The sequence below is a fragment of the Exophiala xenobiotica genome, assembly GCF_000835505.1.
Source record: "Exophiala xenobiotica strain CBS 118157 unplaced genomic scaffold supercont1.2, whole genome shotgun sequence".
In the NCBI taxonomy this organism is placed as follows: Eukaryota; Fungi; Ascomycota; class Eurotiomycetes; order Chaetothyriales; family Herpotrichiellaceae; genus Exophiala; species Exophiala xenobiotica.
The window spans coordinates 1,837,126-1,863,884 of record NW_013562493.1 but is presented as its reverse complement, the minus strand read 5'-3'; the positions used below and the strand labels follow the sequence as shown (position 1 = coordinate 1,863,884).

Below are 26,759 nucleotides of genomic sequence, written 5' to 3'. Positions count from 1 at the left end.
CGCCCGAAGCGAATTAGTGAGGTGCTGAAAGAGGCTTGATGCGGGTGGGGAGACCGGCCCCGGATGTTGGCTAAAAGGATAGATTCTGGCTTGGGAGAGACAGGGGTGTGGTGGATGAGATGCAGGCCGAGATAGCGTGTTCAAGCCGTTGACAGTGGACGAAGGTGAGGGAAGAGGGTTGATTGTTGATTGAGATGAAAATAAGATGAGATGAGATGAGATGAATAGATGGTATTAATGTAGATGCCTGATGGACACAATAATTAGCACGGCCACAATGGAGAATTCTGAGATGAATAGGGCGCTTGCAGTTGGATATGAATGGAAACCAGAATGCGGCCAGATATGTAGGCAACGGAAGGGCAACTGGCTCAGAAGACAAGAAAGTAGATGCACGAGCGAGATGGATCTGTTTCGCCCAGTGATGGCGGCTCGCAGAGATGGTGTGCGGATTGGGCGGCTGCCAGATATGAAAGATGGAGAACCACTGACCCAGAACAATACGACCTGGTCAAGAGGCCACTGGATGCTTGACCACAGGATGCAAGGGTTGCGAGTCCGACCTCCAGGGTTTCGGTAGTGCTTCTGGTTCTGGTTCTGGCTCTGGCTCTGGCTCTGGCTTCGGATGAAAGCGATGCCTCTGCAGGGAGAAGGGGCAGCAAATACCTGGTAGGTGGCAGACAGGAATAGGAATGGGCACGATGATCAAGCCTTCTCTTGTCTGCGCCCTTCTCTTCGGTGGCTGTTACGAGATGAGATAGACCAAACCCTACTGACCACTACCACCTACCTAGGTACATAGTAACTGTCTACCACGGTATTCACTGGATGATGGAGATGGGGCAAAATCTCTGCAAGTCGAGACAGACGCCCGACACGCTCTGACACACTTCCTCTCGCTACCCGCTACCCGTCTTCCAGTGGTTGCAATGGTTGGCCATCGGGTCGAGACACCTGCGACGCGCTTCAGGGGGTCCCGAGTTCGCGTATCCCACTTCTGGATGGGCTTGATCCTTGAATGACTGGTGAAACACCTGACTGACTGGACTGTGGTGCAGACTGGATTCACTGACCTGCCAAACTCCTCGCCTCGACGCGCGCCTACTTGTCCATTCCATTCCTGGACTCTCGGAGAAAATCCAATCGTGTGATCCTTGTCAGGTCTCGTCAGTGCCTGTCTCAGCTTTGTTCTTTTTTCCGCGCACCCACAACCCACCGCGCATGCCACATGCTCCCACCTCCTGACCAAGTCTCACAATCCCTAGTCTGCCACCTTTACTGCAGCAGACCGTGGCAGAATCGACGAGGGGCACAAGGCACAGCCACGATGGACCTTGTTTACCCCGCGACTCGCCAGTGCTACGCTGCAATTCCGTGCTTGACCTCTGGACCTGCTCTCCCACCCACTCATCTGGCTAGAAGTCGCAAGATATGTCACGGTGAAGCACACAATGGTAGAAGACCGAAATCGAGGTCATTTCCCTCCTCTCGTCGTCCATCCACGTGAACCATTTATTGGTGCCACACAATCTGCCCCGTGCCCTCGGCTCATGCAAGGTATGAAAGGGAAAGGCGAGAATGACCTGTCACCGGTTCGGTACACAGTGTGATGGATGGCCGAATGTCCGGATCACGCTACTCGACATTCTTGATGGAAGATACGAAGTTCCAAGTGAATGAATGATGATCCTCTCCTAGTTCGCTATGAAGGAATCAACTATCTCAGCTGTGCATGAGACATGCAAAATGGCAGTTCCGATGATCACTACTCCCTACTCCCTCTGCGTACTTCGGTTCGAGAAGTAACGCAAGAATCAGGCTCACTACTCGTACCGTGGGCTTCAGCTTCACCGCTGGTTTGTTGGATACGAGTGATGAACTGGTCAGAACTACTGCCACCCCTGCCACCAATAATGGTGCCCGCACATTCCTACGGGATCTAGGGATCTGCATCCTCACTTGGTGCACGGAGAAGGCGATGATCGTGGCGGTGCGATATTGGTCAAAGAGCAAGTGGCTGGGCACCGTGGCACCCACGGAATTCCTAAACATGTGCCACACCTTGTTTCGCCAGAGCTTCTTCCCACTTCATTGCTTGTTCTTTTGCCAGCAGTGCCAGCCCAGCTTATACAGTGTGTGCCGTATTCCTATTATTGGCCTACACTTCAGTCTGCCATCGCTCACTCTCTCGCGCTTCTCAGCCAACGCGACGATTAGACAGATCACCTTTGGAATATGAAGAAAACTCTGCTGCTCTTCCTCGTCGTCCATCAAGAGGAGGCTATCGAGGCCATGAAACCTCCATGAGCAAGGTAACGATGCGCACATAGTATTTCGAGTTTTTCATCTTGCAACTCCTCTGTGGCCTATCGACGATTTAAAAAAAAAAGGGGAAAAGGTAAATGAACTCGACAAAATATATTCTTTGCCACCCTGAATGGCCGTGAAAAATCATTACCCTCACCCTCGCTGTCGTCTCCTGAATCACAAGTCTTGTCCGAGCAAGTCGAGCTTTGTGTTTTTCTCTTCTTTTCTGTTGGTATCTCCTCACGTCCAAACGCATTTTGCTACACAGACGTTGGTATGCTAGGTTAGAATTGACAAGGCAACATCGAGGTATCATCTCCCTTGTACCTCGAGAAACACTGCCGCCCATCGACCGAAGTGCCCCAGGTGAGGCTGAAGCACTCCTTTCCAGGAAAGAAAGAAAACGTCGTTCGGTTTTGACTTTGATGAAGCCTTCATGGCCAGGAATCGATTGCGAACGAGGACGCTAAGCCCATCTACTCGACAGCAGACTCGATGACCAGAAGCACACCGGCGGTAAATTCAGCGATACTGCGGTCTCAGTGCTGGTTGGCTTCACCAGAGACAACATGACTCCTTCGTGAGGACCTCTGAGGACCTCTGTTGGCCGATGCCCACAAACTTGTCGAAATCCACGGTTCGCTATACAAATGAGTCGCTCGCAAAAATTCTCTGCAAAAGTATGTTCGTGAGGACCTTCTCGATGCCATTCTATAAAACTGATCGATGTGTTGCTTCTCCTTCACGTCCGTAACCATTAACCAGGTCCTTTCTACATCAATCAAGCCGATTCACTCCAATCCAAACTTTCTGCTCATCCAGCAATTCTACCAACGGCCACCCAAGATACATCCACTCTGCCTATCTACCAATCATACTAACGGCCACCCTATATATATCCCTTAAGCGTACCTATGATGGCACCTCCCAAAACCGAAACCATGTCTTCCTCCGACGACTCGGGTTCCGGAGGCATCAATAACTACATCTGGCTTATCATTTCCTCCGCTGTCCTGGTTTGCTTCGTAATTGCCGCCTGTTACGCGAGATACCGCCGCTGGCGCCTCAACAAACGCCGGGCCGTCCAACGACGACGCGAGCAAGCCATTCTCGACGCCGAACTCCAGGCCGAGAGGGAGCGGCTGGCCCAGCACCCGCCAACCGACCCCCCTACATACAGTGGTCTGTTGCCTCCTCCTCGTTCTTTTCAACGACGGCACCATCAACGCCGGGCTCGGGCTCTTCAGCGGACTATCTACCGGACGACCATCGAGACGGAAACCGAAACCGAAACCGAAACCATCGGGCAAGGGTTTCCCCACATCCAGCGCCCGGCACCGACACACCTCCCGCCTTACTCGGAGCTGGATCCCCAGGGACAACCGCCGGCATACGAGAACGTGAATGCGGCGGGCGGCGAGCGCGAGCAACTCTTCGGCTCGCGGCTACAAGACAATATTGATATCGATGCGCGCCAGGCTCTCAGAGTGGGCGCCGTCAGTCGCTTGGCCAGGGTGTACGACCGGAATTCACGGAGCAAAGGCTCCTTTGTGACTGGTAGATGGCACCGGTGGAGGGGTAGCGATAGCCCGAGGTCGAGCGTCGAGGACATCGAGCTTGGGCAGCTGAGGCCGCATCGTGATCGTGATGTGGACGTGGAGGGCGACACTCGGCCAAGTTCCACGAGCTCGGAATAATGGAGGAGGCTTTCGCTACGGCAACTGGGTGGGAAGCTTAGATGGATATCGAGGAGGCGTTGAGAGCGAATGGCTCCTACCACAAGAGAAGTGGCTGAGGGGCTTGTGATTACCTACTCTGTTCAGATATTGAATCAATTGTTCGAAAGTGAAATCTCCTCTATTTCCTTCCTATCGTATTTACAGAGCCTCCTCTTCTTCGATCATCAGTCTCCCGTCCTGTATCATTTTCTCTTACACCTTTATCCCATCCCATCCCATCATCCACTCCAGTCCCATACTTCAGTCATAACCCTTTATGCGAAGACTGGAACATTATACCCATACTGCAGTTCACGTCAGTTTCAGGCAGTTCATGTCCACCTCAGCCCAACACCACTCCCCTAACCACCCCTCCCTGGACAAGACAAGGGGGAAACAAGAAGGACTTACATGCACAAAATCATTAAATCTCAACCCTCTATCCAACCCATTCAGATACTCCATATCACCCTCCTCGAGGTCGAACGTACAACAATCCAAATTCTCCTTCAATCGCGTCAGATGATTACTCTTCGGGATCACCGCCACGCCTCGCTGCGTCGCCCACCGCAGCAAGACCTGAGCACTTGTCTTTCCGTGCCGTTGCGCGATCGTCTTGACGCCTCCGTCCTCAAGCAACGGCCCACACTTCTGCGCCATTTTGAACTGTAATTCCATGAAACTCGCCGGCCCAAAGCTGCTGTACGCCGTGATCTGAATGCCCTGTTCTGTGGCATACTTGACCAACCGCTCCTGCGCAAGGTACGGATGATGCTCGATCTGCAATGTCGCCGGCTGGATCCTGGCGTACCGGAGCAGATCCATGATCGATTGGCTGTTATAGTTACTCACGCCGATAGACCTCGCCAAACCAACGTCCACTAGCGCCTCCATAGCCGTCCACGTCTCCTGGTTCGTCGCACTCCCAAATGGCAACACCGCCCCAAACTCGTCCTCCAGTTCCGGCGGGTACTTGACGGCGAAGTCCACATATTTCAGCGCCACGGGGAAATGGACGAGATACAGATCAAAATAGTCCAATCTCCAATCCTGCAGGGACTTCTTGCATGCTTGCGCGACGCGCTCCTTCTCGTGGTATGTGCACCAGAGTTTGGACACGATGAACAGGTCAGAGCGGGTGACGATGCCGTCTTTGATTGCGCGAGCGATCCCGTCGCCGCATTCGCGCTCATTGCCGTAGTCTAGTTAGATTCGCCGGGCGGTTAGCGCGGTTGTGGCGCAGACTTGCCACATGCCATACCACGTCGACAAGAGGAGGAGAAGGAGAAGGAGGAGGGACTGGTAAGGGAGGCATACATACCGCATGCACCGTCAAACAAGCGATAGCCAGCTTTGATGGCATTGTAGATCTGGTCGGCGCAGGTGTCGTTGTTGACCTTCCAGCAACCGAAGCCGACGAGGGGCATGTCGTGGCCACTGTTGAGTTTGACCGTTGGCGATAACATGTTTCCTTGAGTCATCTTGAAGAAACCAATTTGAAATAACCTGCTAGTTTAGTTGTAAGAGTTCTACAGGGAGGTGGTCGATTGGGAGCTTTATAAACAGACTCTGTATGATAGGAATGGATTGCAAGTCCACGGAAAGCAAGATAGGTGCAAATACTATTTTATAGCTCCAGCGCCATCACCTGATGCTCGGATCTGATTTTCCTGACAAGGAAAGCCGATCTCCGGCCTGCCCTTTATTGTCAGAGGAAAAAATCAGCTCAAAGTTAAGGCAAGGCGCATCGACCTGTCAGGCTGGAGGTACGTAGGAGGCGGGGAGGAGGATGGTAGTGCTGGACATCAGTGACCTCGCACCGGGCCATGTCGGTGCGAGTAAGCAAGGCTTAGTTAGTTCCTCACAATCTTCCCGGCTTAGTTGCGTCGTTTCCGAAAAGGCGAGGGGAGATACACGAAGGTATGTAAAGCCGGAAGTGGTGGGCTTCCCGACGTACTCCATTCTCACACCAAGTTCTGCGGTTTGGCCTGCCTAGGTACTTTTGGTGGACTCCCAATCAGCCACTCATCAGGCGACAGCAAGATTTGGAGCTCGTCGCTATCAATGTCCATTCATGGTGACTCACTGTCACAGCGGGAGCACTGAAATGGTAGTCCGTAAATCAGACCGCGCGTAGCGCTTCTACCGACGAGGTAAGTCTCATGCCCCTCAAGGGCGAAGCAGATATAAATGTGATTGGAGATGGATCTAGGGGTTCGAATTCCACTCGACGATAATGGACAGTCGGCTTCAAACTCACGGCATTTTCTCCGCCTTGCCCCGGCCATGGTCTTCCTCTGACAAGGCTGCGTAGCGGAGAGTAGCCGTGTCATGACGATCTTCTGCGGAGTAGACACCAAGTCACCTGAGACTAGCCAGGATGCTCAGAGACTCACGTCGTTATAATGAAGTCAGGCCCACACAACATGTCTGGATAGGGTCTAGCTATTGTGAGAATGAATGGGCATAGCCTATGCTTGTCAGTCTTGCGTGTACATGGGGTAGAGTATCGCGTGCGACGTTGAACTCGCGCCTCTTGCAAGTGCAGGATCCCTTACCACTCCGCTTGAAACCCATGGATAATCATGCACCTCGTCGGATTGCCGTAAAGGTACTTCCGTGGCATTGCTAGCACCCGAGGGATATCTCGTTCATCATCTCCGCATTTTCGAACGGTATTTCGGGCTGGTATAAGGGCAAGATATACCCTGTTGAGCCTGCTCCGATTTCTGGTGCAAACCACTAACTGAGCTGTCGACCAAGCTTGTAGACGCCATTAAAATGCCTTTGTATGGACGACACATGGTGTGGGCGTAAGTTGAGCATGTCCATCCTGCCATGCGAACTGGTCAAACTGACTTTGACAAGTGTATGTCTTGTTGCAGCCCTAGGCATTATGTTTGAGGGCTATGACCAAGGAGTGATGTCCGGCGTCAATATCAGTCCCAGCTATATCGTAGGAAGCCGCCCATTTCCAGTTGAACGGCAGGGACGAAGCTGATCAGCTCAGGATCTCGTCAAAATCGGTGACGGTTCAACCGGCACAATAACCCAGCCAACGAAACAAGGCGGTATTGTTGCGATATACTACCTCGGCACCCTCGTTGGGGCTTTGATGTAAGTCGCCTCCAGGAATTGGATTTTGCTGGAGGTAGCCACGATCTGAAACCTGTTCTGTAGGGGCGGTGCAATGTCTGATAGATTCGGCCGGCGAAAGGCGATATTCTTTGGCGGAATTTGGGGACTGTTTGGCCAATCCATGCAGGTCGCAGCTCAGAATGCCAACTGGATGCTGTGCGCCAGGTTACTAGCTGGTGTTGGTACTGGCTCCATCAGCGCAGTGATTCCTGTATGGGGCTCAGAACTGGTCGCCCATAATGCCCGAGGTATGGTGATGGCGTTCGAAATGTTTGTGAACTTCGCTGGCATTTCGACTTCTTGTAAGGGTGCATCATTCCTTGCTGTTGTTATTCATGGACTCACGAACGCAGATTGGTTGGAATATGGCTTAAGTTTTGTGAACCACGGGCATACTCAGGTACGCTGGCGATGTGAGTACTGTAATCGTCTCAGGTGACATTCGACTCACCAGTTCACAGTTCCGCTCGGATTCCAGATGATGTATGCTCTCAGATTCTCAATGAAGCTTGATCACTGACAAGATATGGCAGATTTTTGGCCGCCCTGATGGCTATCATACCGTTCATGCCAGAAAGTCCACGGTTGGAAGAAGCCGTCGCACAACAGGTTCCAGAGCTAACAAGCTTCCAGATGGGACATAGGTAATGGAAGACAAGAACGTGGCATGAAGACTCTTGCGGTTTTCCGGGCTCGCGGCGAGATAAGCCATCCTGCTGTCCAGTCGGAATTCAAGGAAATTGTTGCGGCCGTTGGTAAGTCATTGACCTTGCTGGAGGAAGCTCCTCGATTCACGGACTGGACTGAGCATTTCCAGAACTCGAGGCCGAATACCCTGCTCGGACCTATTTCCACATGGTTACTGGCATCAACAGTGGCGACCTCCATCTCGGACGTCGCACGTTTCTGGCCGCCTGGCTTCAGATCATGCAGGCCTGGTGCGTGAGCTTGCCTGACCACACGACTAAAATACTGACATGCACCTGTCGTGTAGGACTGGCGTTACCAGTGTGGTAGTGTACGCTCCCACTCTGTTCAGGATCGCCGGCTTCAGCGGGCACAAGGTGAGCCATTCCATGTCCGACGATCCAGGGTGTTAACTATTTTGCGAGGCCGATCTCCTCACTGGCTGCGCAAACCTGGTCGCAATGGTCTGCTGCGTTTTTGCCTACTTGACCATCGACCGCTACGGCAGGCGCAAGGTTCTCATTGCCGGAGGCTTCGGACAAAGTCTGTCCTTTTTCATCCTTGGAGCCTTGTCTAAGGTAGGCGCGGACCAACATAGCCAGTCGATTGGAGCAGCTGCTGGCTCATTCGTTTTCATCTACAATGCCATATTTGCCGTAAGGTCAAATGATCACTTGCTAGACCAGCATTGCTGACAATTTCCAGGCAACGTGGCTAAGTGTACCTTGGGTCTATCCCTCCGAAATCTTTCCTCTTGCGACTCGCTCCCGCGGCAATGCCTTTGGTATTGTTGGTGAGTCTTTCTCGTCGCGCGCGAACAGCGTAGATCATACTGATAATCGACCCGTACAGGCTGGAGTTTGGGCTGTGGCTCCGTTTCGTTGGCCGCACCTCCCATGTTCAAGGCACTTGGCCCACAAGGATTTTACATTCATGCTGTATTCAATCTAGCTGCCGTTGCCATGGTATATTGTTTTTATCCGGAAACAAGTTGCCGGACTTTGGAAGAGGTAGGCGTTCCTTCAATCAGATTTGCGTCTCTCGCGAATCCCCACTGACAATTTTGGTGGCAGATCGACCTTCTCTTCGCGAGCAAGTCACCATTTGTCTGGGAAACCGAGCGAAAGTTTAAAGAGCTCAAACTTCAGCATTCAGCCCTTGTTCATGGTATGGCTGGGGAGAAAGTTGGAGGCGCCCAAGTGGAAGAAGAGGAAGCTGTTGCCCAACAGCAGAAAGGCTGATCTGGGGGTCAGACGACTTGGTTGAAGACAAGATCAGGTGGCTTGGCAAATATCAGCCTGATGGAGGACAGGGAGAGACCAGGTGTCACCGTCAAGAGGCTTGACTTGGAAGTCGATGAGTTTTTGAAGGAGAAATCTCGAACCGAGGAGCTGGAATCTGGAAAGTGACGGGCAACGTTTTGATAGACATGTGCAATCTGAATGTGTAGCAGTACAACGTCGTCCGCTGAGAGCCTGTGACAGACGTCGTCATCCTTAGGAGATAAGTATATTGGTGAAAGTCTTGCTAAGAACGGTGGAGACTTGCGTCGCACTTCCGACAAGGGCCTGTCTGCTCGTAGACCATGTGATAATGAGACATGACCCTTTTGTCATGGCATCTCGGCAGTGAGAACACTGAATCAGCTCAACAGAAGGGCAAAGAACCTCGAGTTCAAGCCAGGCAGGATGTCTGAGACAGCGTTGAACAGCCGAAACAATTCAGCTTAAGGATTCAGAATTGCCCTGCGGGTTGAGCATTGGGAAACATATGTGGCAGGTCGACAAAGAAGTCTGTACCCTTCATTGAAGAAAATTGTTCGAGACAGCTGGAGATTATGTGTCTTGAGCCAGATGAAATTGCGGCCGGCATTGTGTAAGAGGTGTACTTAGTTCCAGCATCTCTGCCTCAGGAAGGTCAGTACAAAGTGATAAAGGCGACCTCTAGGCAATTGTTTCTTCTCTATTCACCTTTCAAGTTTATCATTTCCAATTGCCTTTTGCTTCCCGACCGACCCATTGGCACAGCTTCACGTGCACATCGAGATCATCATAACACCCGGTTGAAGGCGGCAAAAACTGCTGTCAACGATGGCAGAAATGTATCAAGCAGCCGCGATCGCACTAGGCACTTTGTCGGGAGTGTACCTCCTTATTGCGATTGTTCAATCATGGAGATTCTATTGCCGAGCGCAGACTGAGAGCCGGGATCTCGAGAATGGACTGGCGAATCGAGGTGACCGCGCTGACATCCATGGCGACGATATCTGGATCTTTGGATCTGTGGCGAGTCGATCCACTAGCCATTGCCCAAGGAGAGGAAGCTATGTACGAGTGATGTCCGAGAGCTCTGACGCCTCTTCGGTGCAGGCAATGAGTCCAGCAAATCCGACAACCAGAGTTGCCCCTAAGACTAGAGCAACCATGCCTGAGGGAGGAAGGAACGACGGAACACATTTGCATGCTTGGACACAAGAACACACGGCGGCACTTCCGAGCCCAGCCAGAGTTTATCAAGCTCAGCCGATCCGATTTCAGCATGCCAGTCTTGTCCCAATACCGCTTCGACCGAGACAAGGGATGGCGTCCCAAGTCGCTGGAGCAAGACGTGAGAGCAGACGAAGCGAGTCTGTAGAGGTCGATATACGTCCTACTCCAGACGGACATTTCCTTTTGCATCCGCATCCACTCCGGTCGCATCCTGTGTCAATTGGCATACCGGCGCAGGCAGGGCAGCTAGAAGGCAGACAAAAAGAGACCGCCGGCATTCAACAACGTTCATTGACAATCACTGACAGTCAAGTCATGAGAGCAGCGGTGCAGAGTGGGCTGTGCCGTCCTGACTCGACCACTCTGGGCGTGGAGCAGCCAGACCCATGCACCTCAGCCGCATGGTACCGGGAGGCCCAAGAGAAAAAGTCTGATGGGGTTCGCAACAGACCCCAAGATATTGTCAGCGGTCAATTCCAAGCATGTGGCCAGCAGCGCATGTTGATTGGGACGGCGCTCTGAATTCCTGGCTTTTGAGCAAAAGACTAGTATGAGGGAAGACGCGTCCACCCGTGAGGGCGGGAGGCTCGAGTTCGGAAGATAGAAGAGGTGCTGGGCGACTCTATTGGAGTGTATGGCAGTATGGAAGCCGTTGCAAGTTGGTTTGTTTTCTTTGTTTTTGGATATTGTGGTCGGGTTAGTCCTGAAGCTGGTGAGGGTGGCATCCTGCATGAAGGTCAATAACAAGCAAGGCATTCATTGCCCACATTTTGATCCGTCATCAACGTATCGCGCCAGTAGTATCGATCGTAAACGGCCGCCTGGAGATCGTGGGTCCAGCGACCGACCCAGAGCACAGTTCATCGTTTGTTTCCGACAGCTGCCCACCTCTCTCTGCTCTTGACACCAACGCCTTCGTCGACGGATGAGCCACTAGCAACACTGGCGGCCCATCCTTCACCAATCTCCCCCACGACCCTTCCTGGACGCCCTGCAATAATGGTGCCTCCTGCCCAGACAGTGTTTGCAGGTAGAACCGTTCCATCCAAGATCTTGACGTTGTCCTTTATTATGACCATATTCCCGATCGTGCAGTTCGCACCAATGTAGACATTGCTCTTTATCTCCGCTGCACGCACATGTGTGTTTGGGCCAATGTATACGTAGTCGGAGATTCTGAGCATGAAATAGGTCATAATCTGCTGAGGCTCGCCGCCATTTGGGTTTGCGATCGTTGTGAGTCGAGAAGGAGGGTGGAGCGTACAGCCAGGACTGATGAAGACGTAGCGCCCAAGGTGTATGGAGGTCTGATCTTGAGTGGCCGACTTCTGATCGCCTTGTTGTGTTGGAGGCTTGGGTTGTGGTGGACGGACGAGATCACCTCGGATCACGACATCCTGCTGGATCACGCATTTCCCGGCCAAAATGATATGGCGCGGACCTAGGACGCTGGCCTTTCGCGAGATTTTATTGCCAGTTTCCTGGTAGCCGGGTCAGAGGTAGAAAGCGAGGGTGGTGCAGGAGGATTGTCGCAAATACCACGTACGGTTTCGATATATTCTCCTCGAACGGAAGGCTTTGGAGGCATTATTGGTAGAGACGGTCCTGTCAGAACCCTGCCGTGAGGTTCGACCGTCAAATATGAAGATCATGCGAGAAATCCATGGCTCGAACCCATTCAAGCAAGTGTATAAGTTACTGCCAGGGCTAATTGACCGGAATACCGTGTTGTTTCTAAAAGCGGCTCTACTTGAGGTGAATACCCACGTGACCTCCAGTTCTGGACGCCTTGCCGCGTCCGTTCTTCAGCTTCAACGATCAATACATTGTCGCTGTTATTTAAGGAAATCTACTGACGAATCTCCCGAAGTACGAGCACAAAGCCTGTCCCAACTCAATCTGCAAGAAGAAGCGTGCCCAGAAGCTCCTTGCAATCCCTCCTCCTCTTTACTTGCCCTGCGGCTCAACATCTGAGAGCTCAAGGTTTGATTCCGCGCTTTCGCTACCAGCCATAGCTTTTCTTGCCTGCTTTGAGAAGTCTGAAGGATACCAGATGTTGAAGAGGACCATTACCGCTGCCATAGGTACTCCATCGAAAATATAGAGGTAGACCTCGTGTCTGATGATGGTCCCCTCGAAACCCTCCACAAACTCCGCTACACGCACAATTGACCGGATCAAGATGAATGCGCTCGCAATGTACAATATGTATAGAAATCTCTTCCAAGGTAAGGCCGCGTTGTGGGATAGACTGGTTGGCATGGCGTGCAGTCGAATATGAAAGACCAGCGCCACGACGATGAAGAAGCCAAATAGTATTACCTGTATCAAGAGACCCACCAAGGCGACATGAGAGCCCATTTTTGCTGTGGACGCGTGGCTGCTAGCCATGAGTCCACCACCTATACACAGTCAGAAAAGGTCTCACGGGTTTTCCAGCCCACACAGGGAAAGGATTGTTCGAGCGTACCGCCAAGCTGGACGAAGAAAGACACCACATCGCTCGTTACGAAGACCTTTGTCAACCATCTCTTTTTGATCAAACTGTAAGGTTCGCCATCCACGCTGACAATGATACGGCCCAGTATCATGTAGATACTGGCTGCGAATAATGCCGGAGCCACGAGGATGAGAAGGGCCTGAATAACGTAAGGGGCGAGCGTCGGGTTTGGCGCTTGTCCATAGGATGTTCCACGGGCCGCATATCCAACGATTTCGAAAAGACCGCCAACAACACAAGGAATGAAGTACCAAGTCCTGTGCTTGGCGATGAGCATCGAATGCCAAAAGGTCGAAGCGCCGAACACAATTGCAAAAACACAGGCTGCCACCAAAGACGGTTCATAGTGATAGAACTTGAAGTGTGGATCGGAGTCTGTTGACATTTTGGTCAAGTATATGCTGGTTGTATCAGCAGATTTGCGAATTCTTCTTTGGTGTTGGAATCAAACGGTCCAGGAGAGAGCAAATGGCGCAACAAAGGGCCCAGAAACAACGAGCGCAAGAACGACGAGGACCGAATGTACGAAGAGAGAAGGGAAAAGAGGGATCAGTCAATAAATACCCCCTACTATCTGCTCCATACCTTTCGAAGGGGCTGTTTTGCACGGAATTCCGCTCTGCAATACGATTGAAGACTTATCAAACGCTTACAACACCCACAGATGGTCGAACTCCAATGGCACCGGCCGAAATGACTGATGCCTTGAGTGACAGGCTTCGATGGGCGACATGGAAAGCATTGATGACTACTCTATCTGAGACAGAAATTCCTGGGTATGTTGTCGCATGCCCCAAATAGTAGAGTTGGCTTCTGATCTGTCACAGACGCTCTCACTTGAGTTAGGACGCGGAATTCCGCTTGAGACTTTACGTGGTTTACTGCAGACGCGGAGTCTGATTTTCCTTGAATGTTCGAAGAGGTCCAGAGCGACGACGGTAGTGATGAAGCCCATAGCATGTTGTTTATGGGTGTCATTTACTGAAAAATTGGTGTCCCAGGCATCGCTACAATCATGAGGACTACGTCTAGGTGTGAGAAGTGAAGATTGTCGTCCTGCAGGAATGATATAGAAATATCACCATCCCGCTGTTAAGGCCACCAGCGAGGCTGACAAGGTCGTCGCCAATTGTAGCGCCACAGTCCAACCGCGTTCCCCAGCTACTCGTACTGTCTCAGGTTTACTACCCATGCACGACTTTCTTCCCTGTAGCATTTCTGAAGGTAATGAATGGGAATTGGGCTTGGGCACAAATGGCCACATGCAACTTCCATGTCACAGCAAAAAATGATATGCCCAACACAATAGCCTTTGGCATTTTCAATTAGGTGCATGTGTCGCGAGCGGGTCTGGGCAACGGAGTAACCATATGTCGTCTGCTTCCATCAGAACTTTCCTTCGCTCCGCCTCTTCAGATAGACCTCAAGTCCTTCCTGCACAACGAAGAAGGTCGAATGATACTCCAAAGGTCGTCCCGGGTGCACGAGCTTGATATCAAACTCCCTCAAAATCTGGATCAAGACCTTGTTCATCTCAAACAGCGCAAGGTTGCGCCCAATGCACAGATGACTCCCACCACCGAACTGTCTGGAAGTCAGCCTTGAACCATTTAACGACTGTCGGAATATGTGTCTGTCCCCCGTACTTACATTGTACAAATGTCCAGTCATCAACTTGGCGTCTCGCTCGAACCACCGCTCTGGCCGGAACTCCTCGACGTCGTCTCCGAAGATGGTCTTATCACGGTGCAGCACCCATCCGTTGACAGAGACCTCGGTCCCCTTGGGGTAGTATCTTCCGTCAATCATGACTCCCTCGGGAGGCACATGTCGGTAAATGCCCAGTCCGACGGCCGGCCGCACCCGGAAAGTCTCCTTGAGACAGGCCTGGAAGTAGTCGAGTTTCTGTGCTTCGGCGTAGGTGACGACTTCCGAAAGTTGGCCAGACTTCTGTGCTTCCTCGACTTCCTTTTGCAATTTGGAGTACGCTTCCGGCCTGTTGAGCACCATGTAGAAAAAGGACTGCATTGTCGACGCTGTCGAGTCGGAGCCGGCGAAACTAGGACACAACGATTAACACATACATCGAGAGTCAAAACGCCAAACTCGCACCAACAACTGAAACTTACACTGCTCCGTGCGCGATGCTGAACACATCCTGCACGCTGAATTTGTCCGGGTTTCCATCGTGCGCCCTGAGCAATTCCGCTAGGAGATCGATTCCCGAGGAATCGTAAGTGCCATCCTTTTGTTTCCGTTTTTCGAGTTCTGCCACGGCGATCTTGGTCATGGTCGTTGGGCTCGGTTTCCAGAATGGCAGATATGGTCGCAACGGATTGTTCCGGAAGAGGATGTCGGTCTCGGGTATCTGGCCGACAATGCCATCGTACCACTGGACGTCGTCGATGTTCTTGATCGAACCTTCAATGTCGACTTCGGCTTCCAAGAAACCGAATTGTTTGGAGAATGCCACCTCTCCCAATACCTTTTATATGGTCAGTATGATGGTGAAATGTCCGCAAGTTGCCAATGCGCTTACATCGAATGCGAAATAATGCAACAAATTCCCCAGGTTGCAGACTTTGCTGGAATCAGCGGAGTACTTGTCCAGATGCTGCATGAGGAGCATGATCATGTCCTCGATCGGGCCTGATCGTTTCTGCATCTGTGCCAAACTATATGGAGTTACAGCGTAACGCTTCATTTGCGCATGCTTCCATTCTCGAACTTCGGTGAAGATATCCGGCGCATGCTGTATCCCGGGTCAGACCTGGCAGAGACTTAGGGAGTAGGTCTGTGGATGATTGACCTACCTTTGGTGGAAAAACGCTATAAAACATAGTCTTGTGGAAGCCTTTGCCCACAGCAAAGATGTCCTTGGCTGCATTACAGGTTCCAAAAGACACCTCGTTCGGAGCCGTTCGAACGATTGGTCCTATGCTAGTCAGCTTTCATCCTGATCCGCTTGATGTCCATCGGTTGGGGGGTTTACCATATTTCTTGTGCAAAGCGATGTGATCGAGTTCGGTGTGGCCATTATAAGTACTCCATACTGTGGTTATCCCGTCAGTCGAGGCGGACAGAAGGTGGGAGTCTCTCCTACCTTTCCATAGTCTGGTGCATGACGCCAAAAAAGGTCCTGGTACGTCTTTAAGAGGAGAAGCATATCGCTTGTACAGCCCTCGGAGGACGATGGCCACAAAAGCGACGAAAATGAAATGAGCCTTCGCAAAGGCCAGAGTCTGAGCCACTAGCGAGTTATCGACGGACGGGCGTACGCTATCCATTCTGGTGAGGCAGCAAAGACAGGACGTCGGAGAGTGCAGCAGTTTCGACCGTAACGACAGAGGTCGGGATAAGAAACAGGGAAGCCAACCGTGTCGCGTGGACTTTTATGCTATATCATTTCACTGGGCATTGGTTCGATCGACTGCCGATGGTCACGGACAGCCAGATCCATGCATGTGCAGCTTTCCGGGTTCACTTCGTCACCTGTGTTGCGAGAAGAACGAATCCAGAGCTTGTTGGTGTCGACTTGCCTTCTGCGGGCAAATGTATTAGCCCCACGTTGCTCCTCATCGGAAAACACCCATTGCTCCTCGGCAGTGGCACCCATCCAGCAGCAAAACTTGCCTACCATACTCCGGAGCGACAAGTCGTGTGGGGTAATGCTCCTTGAGATCGATCCTATTGGGAGTAGTGCCATTGGCAGGACTGATTGACCCCACGAGCAATTGTTATCGGTCTTTCAGGGCGAGTCAGGGAGTCGCCCAGTCGGTGAATGGCCTCTCTGCTTGGGGAGGAGGCGAAGGGATGGCCTCTAACTACCCCTCCTCCGGCCTCGTCTGGCCGAAGTCTTCGGTCTTGACTTGTAGGATCGTTGCCATGATTGCATCGGGGCATCGAAAACGGAAGCCTTTAGCTTTTGAATCTTTACTGCAAGGCTGACCCAGACCGTGAAGGAGAAAGATTTCAAAGAGTCTCAGACTTCTCGGTTAACCGCACCGTGTCACGTGGATTGTCTAATTTCCACGTGACTTTTGCACGTGACAGGCCTTCGCAGCTCGGCAGCTCGCGATCATTTTCTCTTCTTTGTCTACGGGCTTTCTGACTCCAGTCAACATCGAACTAGTTACTGTAACAGTATACCGAGAGGGCGCACGCGCATAGAACACCCACGGACCCAGTGACCTTTGCATCTACGAGTACAGCCCCAAAAAACCCTGTCGATCGAGGGAAATGGGCAGAGTGCGCCTTACTCCACCTGCGGCCAAGTCTCCCGAGGCTGAATCGTGGCTGTGTCGCGTACTCGGATGAGGAGACCATCACCACCAACCTTGAGAGGGAAACAATCTCACCTCAACCTACCTACATGATACGGGATATATAGCCCAGCCACCATCACATCCCATCAATGCAGGTAGGCAGAAAGACTAACACACCATATTGCTTCAACTTGATTTCATCACATTCCAACTCCGTACACAATTCATTGTTATGGGCTTGACCAAAACTACGAATTCCCCCGGACTTTCCTTCGACTTCAACCATCCTCGCGCGCAATATTCGCCCGGCGATGTGATCAGCGGCCATGTCGTGCTGAACACCGCCGCTGACGCCGCCATCGGCACCGTCACAGTGTCATTCTGGGGTCGCGCGAAATCCCGCATCATCCAACAACACGGCCAGTCCGCAAGCTACCACCGTGGCCGGACAAGGTTCTTCCACCTCGAAAAGGTCCTGTACGAAGGCCAATACACGCACAAGCCCGGCTCCTTCAGCTGGCCGTTCGACTTCGTTGTCCCCAATCAGGCAGACCAGGGGTGCATACTGCCTGGCGGCAGCAGCAGCAGTGAGAAATGGAAACCCAAAGAGCACTACCGATCGAACCTCGACGAGAACAAGAACAACAACGAGCTCGACCTCAATCTCCCACCATCCATGTCCCACAGCCGCATGAACATGGGCCGCAAGGCAGACTGTTTCATTGAATACGTGCTCGAAGCGACGCTGACCGAACCACGCGGCATCCACCAGTTCCGCGGCCCCAAGACCAAGACCTCGACATACCCAATCATATTCAACCCTCTCTCGACGCCCGAACCGATCCAGAATTACGACCTGGTCACAGAGGAGCGCCTCTTCACCATCTCGACACTCAAACTCCTCCCCGAACACGCAGGCACGAGTCTCGGCATCCGCGATCGCGCCCGCTCTCTCTTCCAGAAGGACACCGTCCCCCGATTCTCCTTCTCTCTCACGGTCCAGGCCCCCAGCGTTATCCAGCTGTTCCACCCAAAACCCTTACCCTTCCTCATCACCATCCAACCAGACCTTCGTCCCGAGAACACCACCATCGACACCTCCACGTCCCTTCCCGAAGTGGTCCTACGCTCCGTCAAAATCGAACTGAAAACCGAAGTCCGCTGCCGCGCCCCCGGAACTTATGCAGACACCAAGACCTATGAGATCCCTATCCTGTCCATCAGACATCTTACTCGACCACTCACTTTTGCCAAAGGACTATCCGGACCGGACGAGTCGACCCTCGATCTCGGCTCCCTCTACGACCTTCGCGTGGGCAACGCCAAACTAGGTTCAAAGGTCGAAACGCCACTCTGTCCCAACTTCACCTCGTACAACGTCACGCGGGAGTACTACCTCACGTGGGAACTCGAAGTCGAGTGCGCCGAAAAGACCGAGAGATTCTCCTCGCCACGTAGCCCGCCGCAGTGTACGGTCCTCTTACCTCCTGCCACGGCTTGCATGGACGGGTATAACCCGAACCCACTTTTGGGCGCAGACCTGGCACAGGCGGCCTCGACTGCTAGTCGTGACTCGGAAGATGGTCACAGTTTCTGGTCACGTAGGAAATCAGGCGAGGGACGCGGCGAAAAGGAGAAGCCTTCATTTAGTTCGCTGGGCCTTGACAGCCGCTCGAGCGGGAAGAAACCCAAAACTAAAGCAGAAGAAGCAGCTGAGGAGCGTCAGGCCGACTTCACCTCAGACGTGGATGAAGGCATGAACGCAGATTCGAATTCGTCAGTTTCTGACCAGGACTTCAACAGCAGAAGAACTCGGGGAGCCCATGGAGCCGATCAGCCACCACCTCGGTATGTCCCTTGAGGGCTGAACTTTGGAAATTGTTCCCTATTTGCTTCAATGACTGTATTTCTCTCGTGTAATATTGCTTCGTATCAAATACTGAGCTTGTCATCGAACTTCTGCATTTATGCCGTATGCATGAGCGACAGGGCGCACACAGCCAGCTCGACAAACATCCTGGTCATACATTGCTTTTGTTCTTCGCCAATCCTCATTAACAGCCGATGCCAGGTGATTGACCACTCTCACGGCGGCGCCGACAGCCAGCTAGGGGACTTTGAGTTCGCATCAGGGGAGTGCAGAACGAACCTCAGGCTTTACCCTTGCCTTTTCTTCCACCTCTGCTACCGCCAGCAGCAGCAGTCTTTTTCTTCTTCGCCGGTTCGTCGGGCTCTTCGTCGTCAGCATCCTCATCCTTCTTTCTCTTGCCCTTTCCTTTACCGGCGGCAGCGGCACTCTTCTTCTTGGGCACCTTGACGTATTTGTCCTTCTTCAGATCTAATTCCTCTTCTTCCTCATCCGGACCTTCAACGTCTGGTCCAAGCACTTCATCAACTTCGGAGTCGTCAACCGCTTCTTCCAGATCAGGCTTTTCTCTCTTCGCTGCTCCACCTTTGGCCATGCCTAGGATGTGGCTGGCCTTGACGAATGGCATTGGGTGACTCTGCTGGTTGTACAGTCGGGTAAAGGTAGCCTTGGTCTGTGTGTCGAGCTTGACTCCCTCCATGTCCATTGGTCCCACGCCCAACTCAAGCATGGCGTCAAAGTCCTCCTTGGTCAGATAGTACGAGTCCATGAAGTCAATGACGTCTTGGACTGCTTCTTTACCTCCATCCTGAAGGGTGCCAACAGTCTTATTCCAAAGGGCTGGAAGATATTGTTGACGAACTTCGTGGCGATCAGCTGAAGATCGGAGACGCATATGGCCTTGAATTTCCTTGACGAAGCGCGACAGTTTGCCTGGAAATGATTCGTTAGACTGCAAGAAAAGCATTCTCCGCAAAATAACTCACCTTGTTTGCTATTCTGTCCAAGCCAGCCTGCGAAGCCAACTTGTTGATGAAAATTGCCGTAGACGTAACTAGCTGGGCGAACAAAGCTGAAAATAGCGTGAAGAGGCATCAAACTCCATTGTTGTTGTGACCCATGGATCATCCTATCAACCAGGTCACCATCACTGATACTAGAGGCCGCATTGTCGATGAGTTCCAGAAGCTTCATTTGTCTTTCTCTGCCCGAGTAATTGCTTGCAAGGGTGGGTTGCGTCTTCAGGTAGTTCTCTTGAAGCATGAGATAGCTGAATTCGTGATCATTAAAGTAAAGTTCGGTTTTGTCATTCAGAGTCGCCTTCGAGCTCTCAGCGAACATTTGCGGTCGGAGAATCTTGCTGACAATATCCCAGGGTTTGAGAATGACGTGCTTCTCCCAAGCTTTCGACATTGCCTTTGAATCCGAGAAGTCAAGATCTTTGTTGTCAAGTTTGATGGTCGAAATCATGTTGATGATCTGTCGAATGTCGCCGCCGCATCCCTCGATTAAAGCGTTCACGATCTGCGGCGGCAATCTCATGCCTTCTCGGTATAGTATAGTCGCAATTCGTCCGCGTATCTGATCTGTGGTAGGTCTTCTGAATTGGAACTCTGCCGTGACCTGGTAGAATGGCTTCATCTTCGGCTGATTCCGTTCGTTGCAGATGAGGATCATCGGAACATGGGTCTTTTTGGCGACAGCAGCAAGGGCACCGACACCGCCGCGATCGCCAGCTGACATACCGTCCACTTCATCCATGATCAAAACGAGCTTTCTCTTCGCAGGATCAACTTTCTTGCCATCGCCGGCAAAATAGCCCAGGAGAGAAGTTGCGTCCAGTACACCAGCGAGAGCAGAGTCCAATAGCTTCTTGTTCCGCGTATCACTGGCATTACTTTCCACAACATCGTAGCCTTCGAGACTAGCAACCAGATGCGCAGCGGTAGTTTTGCCGACACCAGGTGGACCGTAGAGCAGAGCAGCACGAAAGATTCCTTTCCCATCGGCCCCAGCTTTCTTGAATCCAGATTTGGCGCTGTTGTGCCAATTTCGTAGCCATTTCTGCAATCCTTCGACTTGTGTTTTGTTTCCACAGACACCAGTGAGCGAATCTGGAGCATACTTGTCAACCCACAGCCGGTCATCGACCCTTGGTCGCGATTTGGCTGATGGGGCCGGGCCTCCAGTTCGCGCGGCAGCCGTTTTGGCAGCCTTATCTGCTTCTTTCTGCTTCTGCCTTTCTCGTGCTTCCATTTCTTCTGCTTCCTTGCGGATCTTAGCTTCTTCCTTGGCTTGCTTTTGCGCGTAAGCTTCGCCAGCTTTACCATCCCCACCATTGGCAGGAAGCTGCTGGATTAAGGCGAAAAGTCCTTGTTCATCAATTGTCTTGATTCCAAGATTTCGGATTGTCTCGAGCTTCTTGGGTCCGGCATCGCTACCGATGACCACATAACTCGTCTTCTTCGAGGGGCCACCGGTGACTTTGCCGCCATATTGCTTGACGAGATTTATACCCTCTTCTCGACCCAGAGATCTTAAGACACCCGTGAAGACAAAAGTCAACCCAGCTAGACAGTTTTCCGCGCCCTCTGGTATTTCAGCACTTCCTGCTTCTGGTGGTGCAACATTGGCGTTACCTCCCCCAGCTTGGAAGGTGAACTTCTTGTTCTCATCTCGTGGTGGAGGTGTGGGAGCTCGCACAGTTGGGATATTGTCAAGGATGGATTTTATCTCGCTGCTTTCTTCTCGTTCTTCCTTCTTTGCTGCGGCTCGGGGTTTCCTCGCGGCAGCAGTGGCTGTCTTTTTCGACTTTTTCTTCGGTGACGCATCCTCGTCATCTAGGAAATCATCTTCGTCATCGTCTTCCAGGTCTTTGGATTTTCGCTTACGGGATGAGGTGGTCGCTGCAGAGGTTCTTTTTGGTCGTCGGTCATTGGGTCCATCGTAAGCAGGAATTTCGGCAGTCTCAAGATCATCTTCGTCATCCTCCGCTTCTTTCTTCTTGGAATGACCATTCACTGGTATGGAGGCTTTGTGGTGTGGCTTAATATGATCTTCGTCACTATCTTCCTCGTAGTCATCGTCAACCTTCCTGCTCTTGAGGTCGTTGAAGATGTCGTCTCCACCAACGTCCTCATCCTGGAGATTCACTGCGGTATTTCCGTCCTCGTCTTCGGCATAGTTCTTTGTAGCCGTCTTCCTAGCTGATCTCCTGCCCGTAGAGGGAGTCCCGTTGTTGACTTGTTTAGTGGGTGTCTTGCCTACTCCATTGGCGGTAGCTTTTGACGGTGTAGACTTGGCAGCTTTGGGCTTTGACGACGCAAAGTATGCGGAGCTTGTGGTCTCCTCTTCCGCCGGCTCTTCTGCAGTTTTCTTCGCCTTAGGAGTGGTGGGCTTCTTGGGCTTGGCCTCGACTATCTCTTCATCTTCGTCATCAGAAACGACTTTCCGAGCACGACCACGTTGGCTGCCTCTGCCAGTCTGTACACTGTCAGTCATTTCGTTCAGAAGGTGGGGTGGGATGGGACGGATAGGTATCACCATACCTTGTCTTTCTTCGCCGAGTCCGGGGCAGCGGCTTTTGAGGCGGGCTTCACTTCCCCTCCGCCGCCGAAGAAACTTCTGATGTCTGAAGGCATCGTCTTTGATGAATAACGGAACTGGCAAACTCAAGCAAGCTCAAGGAGACATCGGAAGCGGCCACTTGGTGAAATAGACTGAAGAACTGCAGTGATGGAGTGTAGCATGCCTTCTGCATTAAGGTACGTTCAATTCCATTAATTAGTTGCATGACGCGACTGCCCTGATGAACGCGACAAGCTAACCTGTTTAGCCACATGCCCACGCCGCCCTTTGGCTCTGCCATCCCGCAACCCTCTTCGTGCCCCTTTTGTGTCTAGCTAAGTTAGCTGCTTTATTCAGTATCCGTACCTCGTCTACCATCCTTGTACAACGTGCGTTGCATCTCATCTAAGAGTAGATGAAGAGACAATATTCATTATTCGCCTGCTGGCGTAGTGCGTCTTCCACTTGGCAAGTCGGCATATGTGCAACCCCGGTGTGCCCTCCACCATCCCAGATCGTCAGCATCCATGCTTCAGGCGCCCGAAGGTGGGAACGACATTGTCGACAATGGCACCTGGTTGGGTAATCCAATCGTATTCCTGTGGTCGCCAAGTAACCCAGAGTGTGATATAGTTCCGAGCGTGCAAATAAGGCAACCTTCAAGTTGAGGTTGAACTTAATAAATGCGATACCCTCAGCTTGAGACCTGTGGTCTGCATCAACTTGTTTCTTGTACCAAAAATGTTGAACATGCAAAGAACTCTTCAGTTTCTTGGGGCCCTCACTGCTGTAACGGCTGTCGCGAGGATTCTTTCCCTTGCGCGACTGTATTTTTCGCCTTCAAGCTCCTCTTTGAACCGCTGGAGACATGGAAAAGAGCCTTACGCGCTCGTCACCGGTGCTTCAGACGGAGTAAGTGCTCACTACCTGAAAGCGAAGATCGCTTTCAGACGTTCCTGCTATGGATCTCTCACGGGCGTCTTCACTGACTGTCCGGAAACTTCAGATCGGACTTGGATTTGTCGAAGCCATTGCTGCACAAGGATTCAACGTTATCCTCCTCAGTCGTAATCGAGAGAAACTTGAGTCTCGTCGGTCAGCACTCCAAAAGCAGTATCCTAACCTGAAATTCGAGATCCTTGTCTTCGATGCGTTGAAAGACTCATACGACGGTATCGAGAAGCTGGCGAACAGCATCTCGCACCTCAATGTCACTATCCTTGTGAACAATATGGGTGGGATCCCCTTCATTCCTGGTTATATACAACTCATCGAAACGAGCTCTTCTCAAATCGACAGGACCATCGACTACAATGCCCGTTTTCTGTCTCATCTAACACGCTACATGATTCCAGTCATGGCAAAGAACGGGCCTGCTCTAATGCTAAACGTCGGATCTGCCGCCAAACACGGTGTGCCCTGGGCTGCAGTCTACTCCGGCACTAAGGGATTTGTTCTTAGCTTTTCTGAAGCTCTGGCCCGCGAGTTCAAGTGCAACAAGATCCCGATCGATGTGCTGAACCTCATCCTGGCCGATGTGAGCAGCTCACAGACCCCCACGCCTGTGCACCTCCTCAACCCAGCCGCGAAGGACTTCAGCAAGACGGCTGTAGGCCGGCTTGGAGCCGCTGTTGCTTCCGGACGCAACACTCTCACCCCTTATATCCCCCACGCATTGCTGCTCTGGGTCTTAGGCTTTCTGCCAGAGTCCATGCAGGTGCTTGTTCTGGATAACATGATCAGGGACGCACAAAAGCTTCACGAAAAGATCTTCAACTTGAAGAAGGACTGAACTTGAACGTCGCTTGTACGTCGTTGCTAGATGGGGAGCAATTGAGACCATAAGTTTCTGGTTATTGTGGTTTCAAGGCAAGATAATTCAAAAGCCCAGAGTGATGTTCGGGACCATATCCCGTGTTCACGGCCAGGTTTTGCAATGTTAAATCCATTGATTGCGTGCTTTACACGCCGGTGTGAACCTCCAGAGCCCTGAGAATCGCTTTTCTTTCCAAAAGCTTGCTTGCCCAGGCTGACAAATGGGGAAAATCAACTTCCAAGCTCGCAATAAACGCTCCCGCCCAGCGATACAACATAAATAGATAAGCATCGACGGCGGTAAATGAATTCCCCACTGCATAACTCGTCCCAGATGCACGCATTTTGCTCTCTATCCATGCAATGCTCTGTTCGAGGTTCTTTACCGCGTTGTCTTGGATGGCAGAGTGTAGCTTTGGGTCATCGACGAGTCTTTCCTGCCGATAGAGTCCGCCATATGCTTGAACATGTACCACTCCTCCAAGGTAATTGAACCACATATACACGGATAGTGTCCAAAGTCGTTTGTCCAAGGAATTTCCGATCAGGGGCCAGAGATGAGATGGCAATTACGATCGCCGGAACCTCCGTGATGATCTCGTCGTTCATCTTTAAAACTGGCACTCGCTTTTTCGGATTGAGAGCCTTGAACTCATCCGTAAACCGCTCGTCTTTAGCCCTGTCAACTTCGGCAAGAACAAGTTGGAAGTCGAGCTCAGCCTCATTGAGCGGCGCGATAGAACATGCTTGGGGCGAATACCAAAGTGTTAATGAAGGCACCGAAGTCATTGTACTGATCCAGCAATAACTCATGAGTTACGATATAACGGTAAATGCTAGTAAGAATGTATGTCAGGAGTTTGCAATCTTGCATGAACTTCGAGAATTTCGCATATTTATGATTGAACCATGAGCCGCAACAAAATGTACTATGGCCACTTATGGCAGTTCATCCTTACCTAGGTACGAAAGCATATCGCAAAATGCAGGGCTCACATGTCATGTGCAGGGCGCGAATGCCAGATCTCTCTTCCCATCGGCTCATTTGGTCCAAACCCCCTGGTGGACTTACTGGGTATTCGACATCCAGCTTATCAAAGCCAAGGTCCTTTTCAATATGTCTGGAACCGCGTTGCTCCCGAAGTGTCCAATTGCAGTACTGCACGAAATAAAACACCCTGCTCACCAGAAGGGCTGCCCCATTCGGCGATCTGCCCGACTTTCGAGCCGGCTTTACTTGAAATATTATTGTCAGCTTCCAGAGATATTGTCGGTCAAGGTTTCCGCGGAGGGCAGTCTCATATGCGTGTCGCTGGTGGTAGCATATGGTACGCTTTAGTCTAGCTCCAGGCAGCGTCAGAGGCTCCCTTATCCACATCTACACCGCTACGTGCTCGCCGTGGGAATTAAGACTTGCCGAAGAGAGCCATTTCCGAGATGAAGATGAAGATGAAGATGAAGAAGAGCCCCCAGGTAAAAATACGCCGCGAGATCCTTGGGAGCAGGATGAAATGTGCCCATCAACACCTCAATCTATCCATTTCTGTTAACTTGCACCGTCAGCCTGAAATACTACTAGTAGCACTATGGTTCACTCAACAATCCATCCCGCCATCTTCTCCTGGGGCACGCCCGTTGTCCTGATAACCACACGAAATCCTGATGGGACCTCGAACATGGGTCCCATGTCATCAGTATTCTGGCTCGGCAACCGCTGTATGCTCGGGCTTGGGGCATGTTCGCAAACTACAGTCAATCTGCTCCGCGAGAAGGAATGTGTGCTTAATCTGCCGTCAGACGACATGATCCCGCAGGTCAATGCATAGGCACACGCAACAGGCTCAAAGGAGGTCCCTAAGGTCAAAGTCATGCTCGGCTACCGGTATGACAAGGATAAATTCAAGACTAGCGGCCTGACACCAATGAACTCTGAGCGTGTGCGTCCAGACAGAATCAAGGAGTGTCCCGTGCAGATGGAAGCTGAGCTGCCAGGGTACTACGAAATGATGAGCAGCCTGCTGGGAGAGGCAAAGGGATTCACCTTGGCTCTCGAAGTTAAGGTGAAGAGGACCTACGTGGAAGAAAAATTGCGCTTGCCTGGGCATGAGAATCGCATCAATCCAGATGCTTGGCGACCCATGATCATGAGCTTCCAGCATTTTGTATGGGTTGTGGAACGGCGCGCGGGAGAAGTTCACGTTGGCAGATATTGAGGAGGAATTGTACAGGTTGCCTGTTGATTAGGACCTGGAGTATCTGATTCCGCATGAATAATAGAATGTAGAGATAGAGAAAAACGTGATTCACAAACCGAGACTGGAAGACTGCGAGCACCATGAGCTTGATCACTCTCCTCGGTAATGGACAGCAGGCTCCTTACGCGAGCTCTTTAGTCAGTGTTAACTT

General features: G+C 51.7%; 10 protein-coding genes across 10 annotated transcripts; 6 read left to right on the top strand and 4 right to left on the bottom strand.

Moving 5' to 3' along the window:
- Positions 1-3,248: 3,248 nt before the first annotated feature.
- On the top strand, positions 3,249-4,004 carry PV05_02887 (uncharacterized protein; the record flags this gene model as incomplete). The annotated part of the gene is made up of 1 exon (XM_013463492.1): positions 3,249-4,004. The coding sequence occupies one exon, from the start codon at positions 3,249-3,251 to the stop codon at positions 4,002-4,004; it is 756 nt and encodes a 251-aa protein (XP_013318946.1).
- Positions 4,005-4,300: 296 nt separating this feature from the next.
- On the bottom strand, positions 4,301-5,506 carry PV05_02886 (uncharacterized protein; the record flags this gene model as incomplete). Its single annotated transcript, XM_013463491.1, has 3 exons — positions 4,301-4,330; positions 4,437-5,227; positions 5,347-5,506. The coding sequence occupies 3 exons, from the start codon at positions 5,504-5,506 to the stop codon at positions 4,301-4,303; spliced, it is 981 nt and encodes a 326-aa protein (XP_013318945.1).
- A 1,343-nt stretch (positions 5,507-6,849) lies between these two features.
- Positions 6,850-9,091, top strand: PV05_02885 (uncharacterized protein; the record flags this gene model as incomplete). Its single annotated transcript, XM_013463490.1, has 12 exons — positions 6,850-6,981; positions 7,036-7,142; positions 7,206-7,465; positions 7,517-7,598; positions 7,697-7,747; positions 7,797-7,918; positions 7,981-8,101; positions 8,158-8,227; positions 8,276-8,506; positions 8,556-8,643; positions 8,703-8,860; positions 8,924-9,091. 12 exons carry the CDS (start codon positions 6,850-6,852, stop codon positions 9,089-9,091), a joined length of 1,590 nt encoding a protein of 529 aa, XP_013318944.1.
- Positions 9,092-9,940: 849 nt separating this feature from the next.
- PV05_02884 (uncharacterized protein) lies at positions 9,941-10,861 on the top strand (the record flags this gene model as incomplete). Its single annotated transcript, XM_013463489.1, has 1 exon — positions 9,941-10,861. The coding sequence occupies one exon, from the start codon at positions 9,941-9,943 to the stop codon at positions 10,859-10,861; it is 921 nt and encodes a 306-aa protein (XP_013318943.1).
- Positions 10,862-11,199: 338 nt separating this feature from the next.
- PV05_02883 (uncharacterized protein) lies at positions 11,200-11,927 on the bottom strand (the record flags this gene model as incomplete). The annotated part of the gene is made up of 2 exons (XM_013463488.1): positions 11,200-11,820; positions 11,886-11,927. 2 exons carry the CDS (start codon positions 11,925-11,927, stop codon positions 11,200-11,202), a joined length of 663 nt encoding a protein of 220 aa, XP_013318942.1.
- Positions 11,928-13,931: 2,004 nt separating this feature from the next.
- On the bottom strand, positions 13,932-16,782 carry PV05_02882 (uncharacterized protein). The gene is made up of 7 exons (XM_013463487.1): positions 15,943-16,782; positions 15,832-15,891; positions 15,653-15,774; positions 15,379-15,591; positions 14,969-15,324; positions 14,490-14,898; positions 13,932-14,423 (listed from the first exon to the last, which is right to left on the bottom strand). Exons 1-7 carry the CDS (start codon positions 16,124-16,126, stop codon positions 14,226-14,228), a joined length of 1,542 nt encoding a protein of 513 aa, XP_013318941.1. The 5' UTR covers positions 16,127-16,782; the 3' UTR covers positions 13,932-14,225.
- A 192-nt stretch (positions 16,783-16,974) lies between these two features.
- PV05_02881 (uncharacterized protein) lies at positions 16,975-19,248 on the top strand. Its single transcript, XM_013463486.1, has one exon. The coding sequence runs from the start codon at positions 17,337-17,339 to the stop codon at positions 18,963-18,965; it is 1,629 nt and encodes a 542-aa protein (XP_013318940.1). The 5' UTR covers positions 16,975-17,336; the 3' UTR covers positions 18,966-19,248.
- PV05_02880 (uncharacterized protein) lies at positions 18,918-22,717 on the bottom strand. Its single transcript, XM_013463485.1, has 3 exons — positions 22,520-22,717; positions 19,958-22,454; positions 18,918-19,904 (listed from the first exon to the last, which is right to left on the bottom strand). The coding sequence occupies exons 1-3, from the start codon at positions 22,610-22,612 to the stop codon at positions 19,255-19,257; spliced, it is 3,240 nt and encodes a 1,079-aa protein (XP_013318939.1). The 5' UTR covers positions 22,613-22,717; the 3' UTR covers positions 18,918-19,254.
- Positions 22,718-23,288: 571 nt separating this feature from the next.
- Positions 23,289-24,330, top strand: PV05_02879 (uncharacterized protein; the record flags this gene model as incomplete). The annotated part of the gene is made up of 2 exons (XM_013463484.1): positions 23,289-23,450; positions 23,545-24,330. The coding sequence occupies 2 exons, from the start codon at positions 23,289-23,291 to the stop codon at positions 24,328-24,330; spliced, it is 948 nt and encodes a 315-aa protein (XP_013318938.1).
- Positions 24,331-26,029: 1,699 nt separating this feature from the next.
- Positions 26,030-26,566, top strand: PV05_02878 (uncharacterized protein; the record flags this gene model as incomplete). Its single annotated transcript, XM_013463483.1, has 2 exons — positions 26,030-26,129; positions 26,193-26,566. 2 exons carry the CDS (start codon positions 26,030-26,032, stop codon positions 26,564-26,566), a joined length of 474 nt encoding a protein of 157 aa, XP_013318937.1.
- Positions 26,567-26,759: the final 193 nt, after the last annotated feature.

Excerpts from the sequence above, each read along its gene's own strand:
- PV05_02881 (XM_013463486.1), top strand. The coding sequence starts at position 17,337 with ATGGGCTTGACCAAAACTACGAATTCCCCCGGACTTTCCTTCGACTTC.
- PV05_02880 (XM_013463485.1), bottom strand. The coding sequence starts at position 22,612 with ATGCCTTCAGACATCAGAAGTTTCTTCGGCGGCGGAGGGGAAGTGAAG. Across the intron at positions 22,455-22,519 it reads ACTCGGCGAAGAAAGACAAG|ACTGGCAGAGGCAGCCAACG; the intron begins GTATGGTGATAC and ends GACAGTGTACAG. Across the intron at positions 19,905-19,957 it reads TGGACAGAATAGCAAACAAG|GCAAACTGTCGCGCTTCGTC; the intron begins GTGAGTTATTTT and ends AATCATTTCCAG.
- PV05_02882 (XM_013463487.1), bottom strand. The coding sequence starts at position 16,126 with ATGGATAGCGTACGCCCGTCCGTCGATAACTCGCTAGTGGCTCAGACT. Across the intron at positions 15,592-15,652 it reads ATAGCGTTTTTCCACCAAAG|CATGCGCCGGATATCTTCAC; the intron begins GTAGGTCAATCA and ends CCCGGGATACAG. Across the intron at positions 14,424-14,489 it reads TGACTGGACATTTGTACAAT|TTCGGTGGTGGGAGTCATCT; the intron begins GTAAGTACGGGG and ends ACTTCCAGACAG.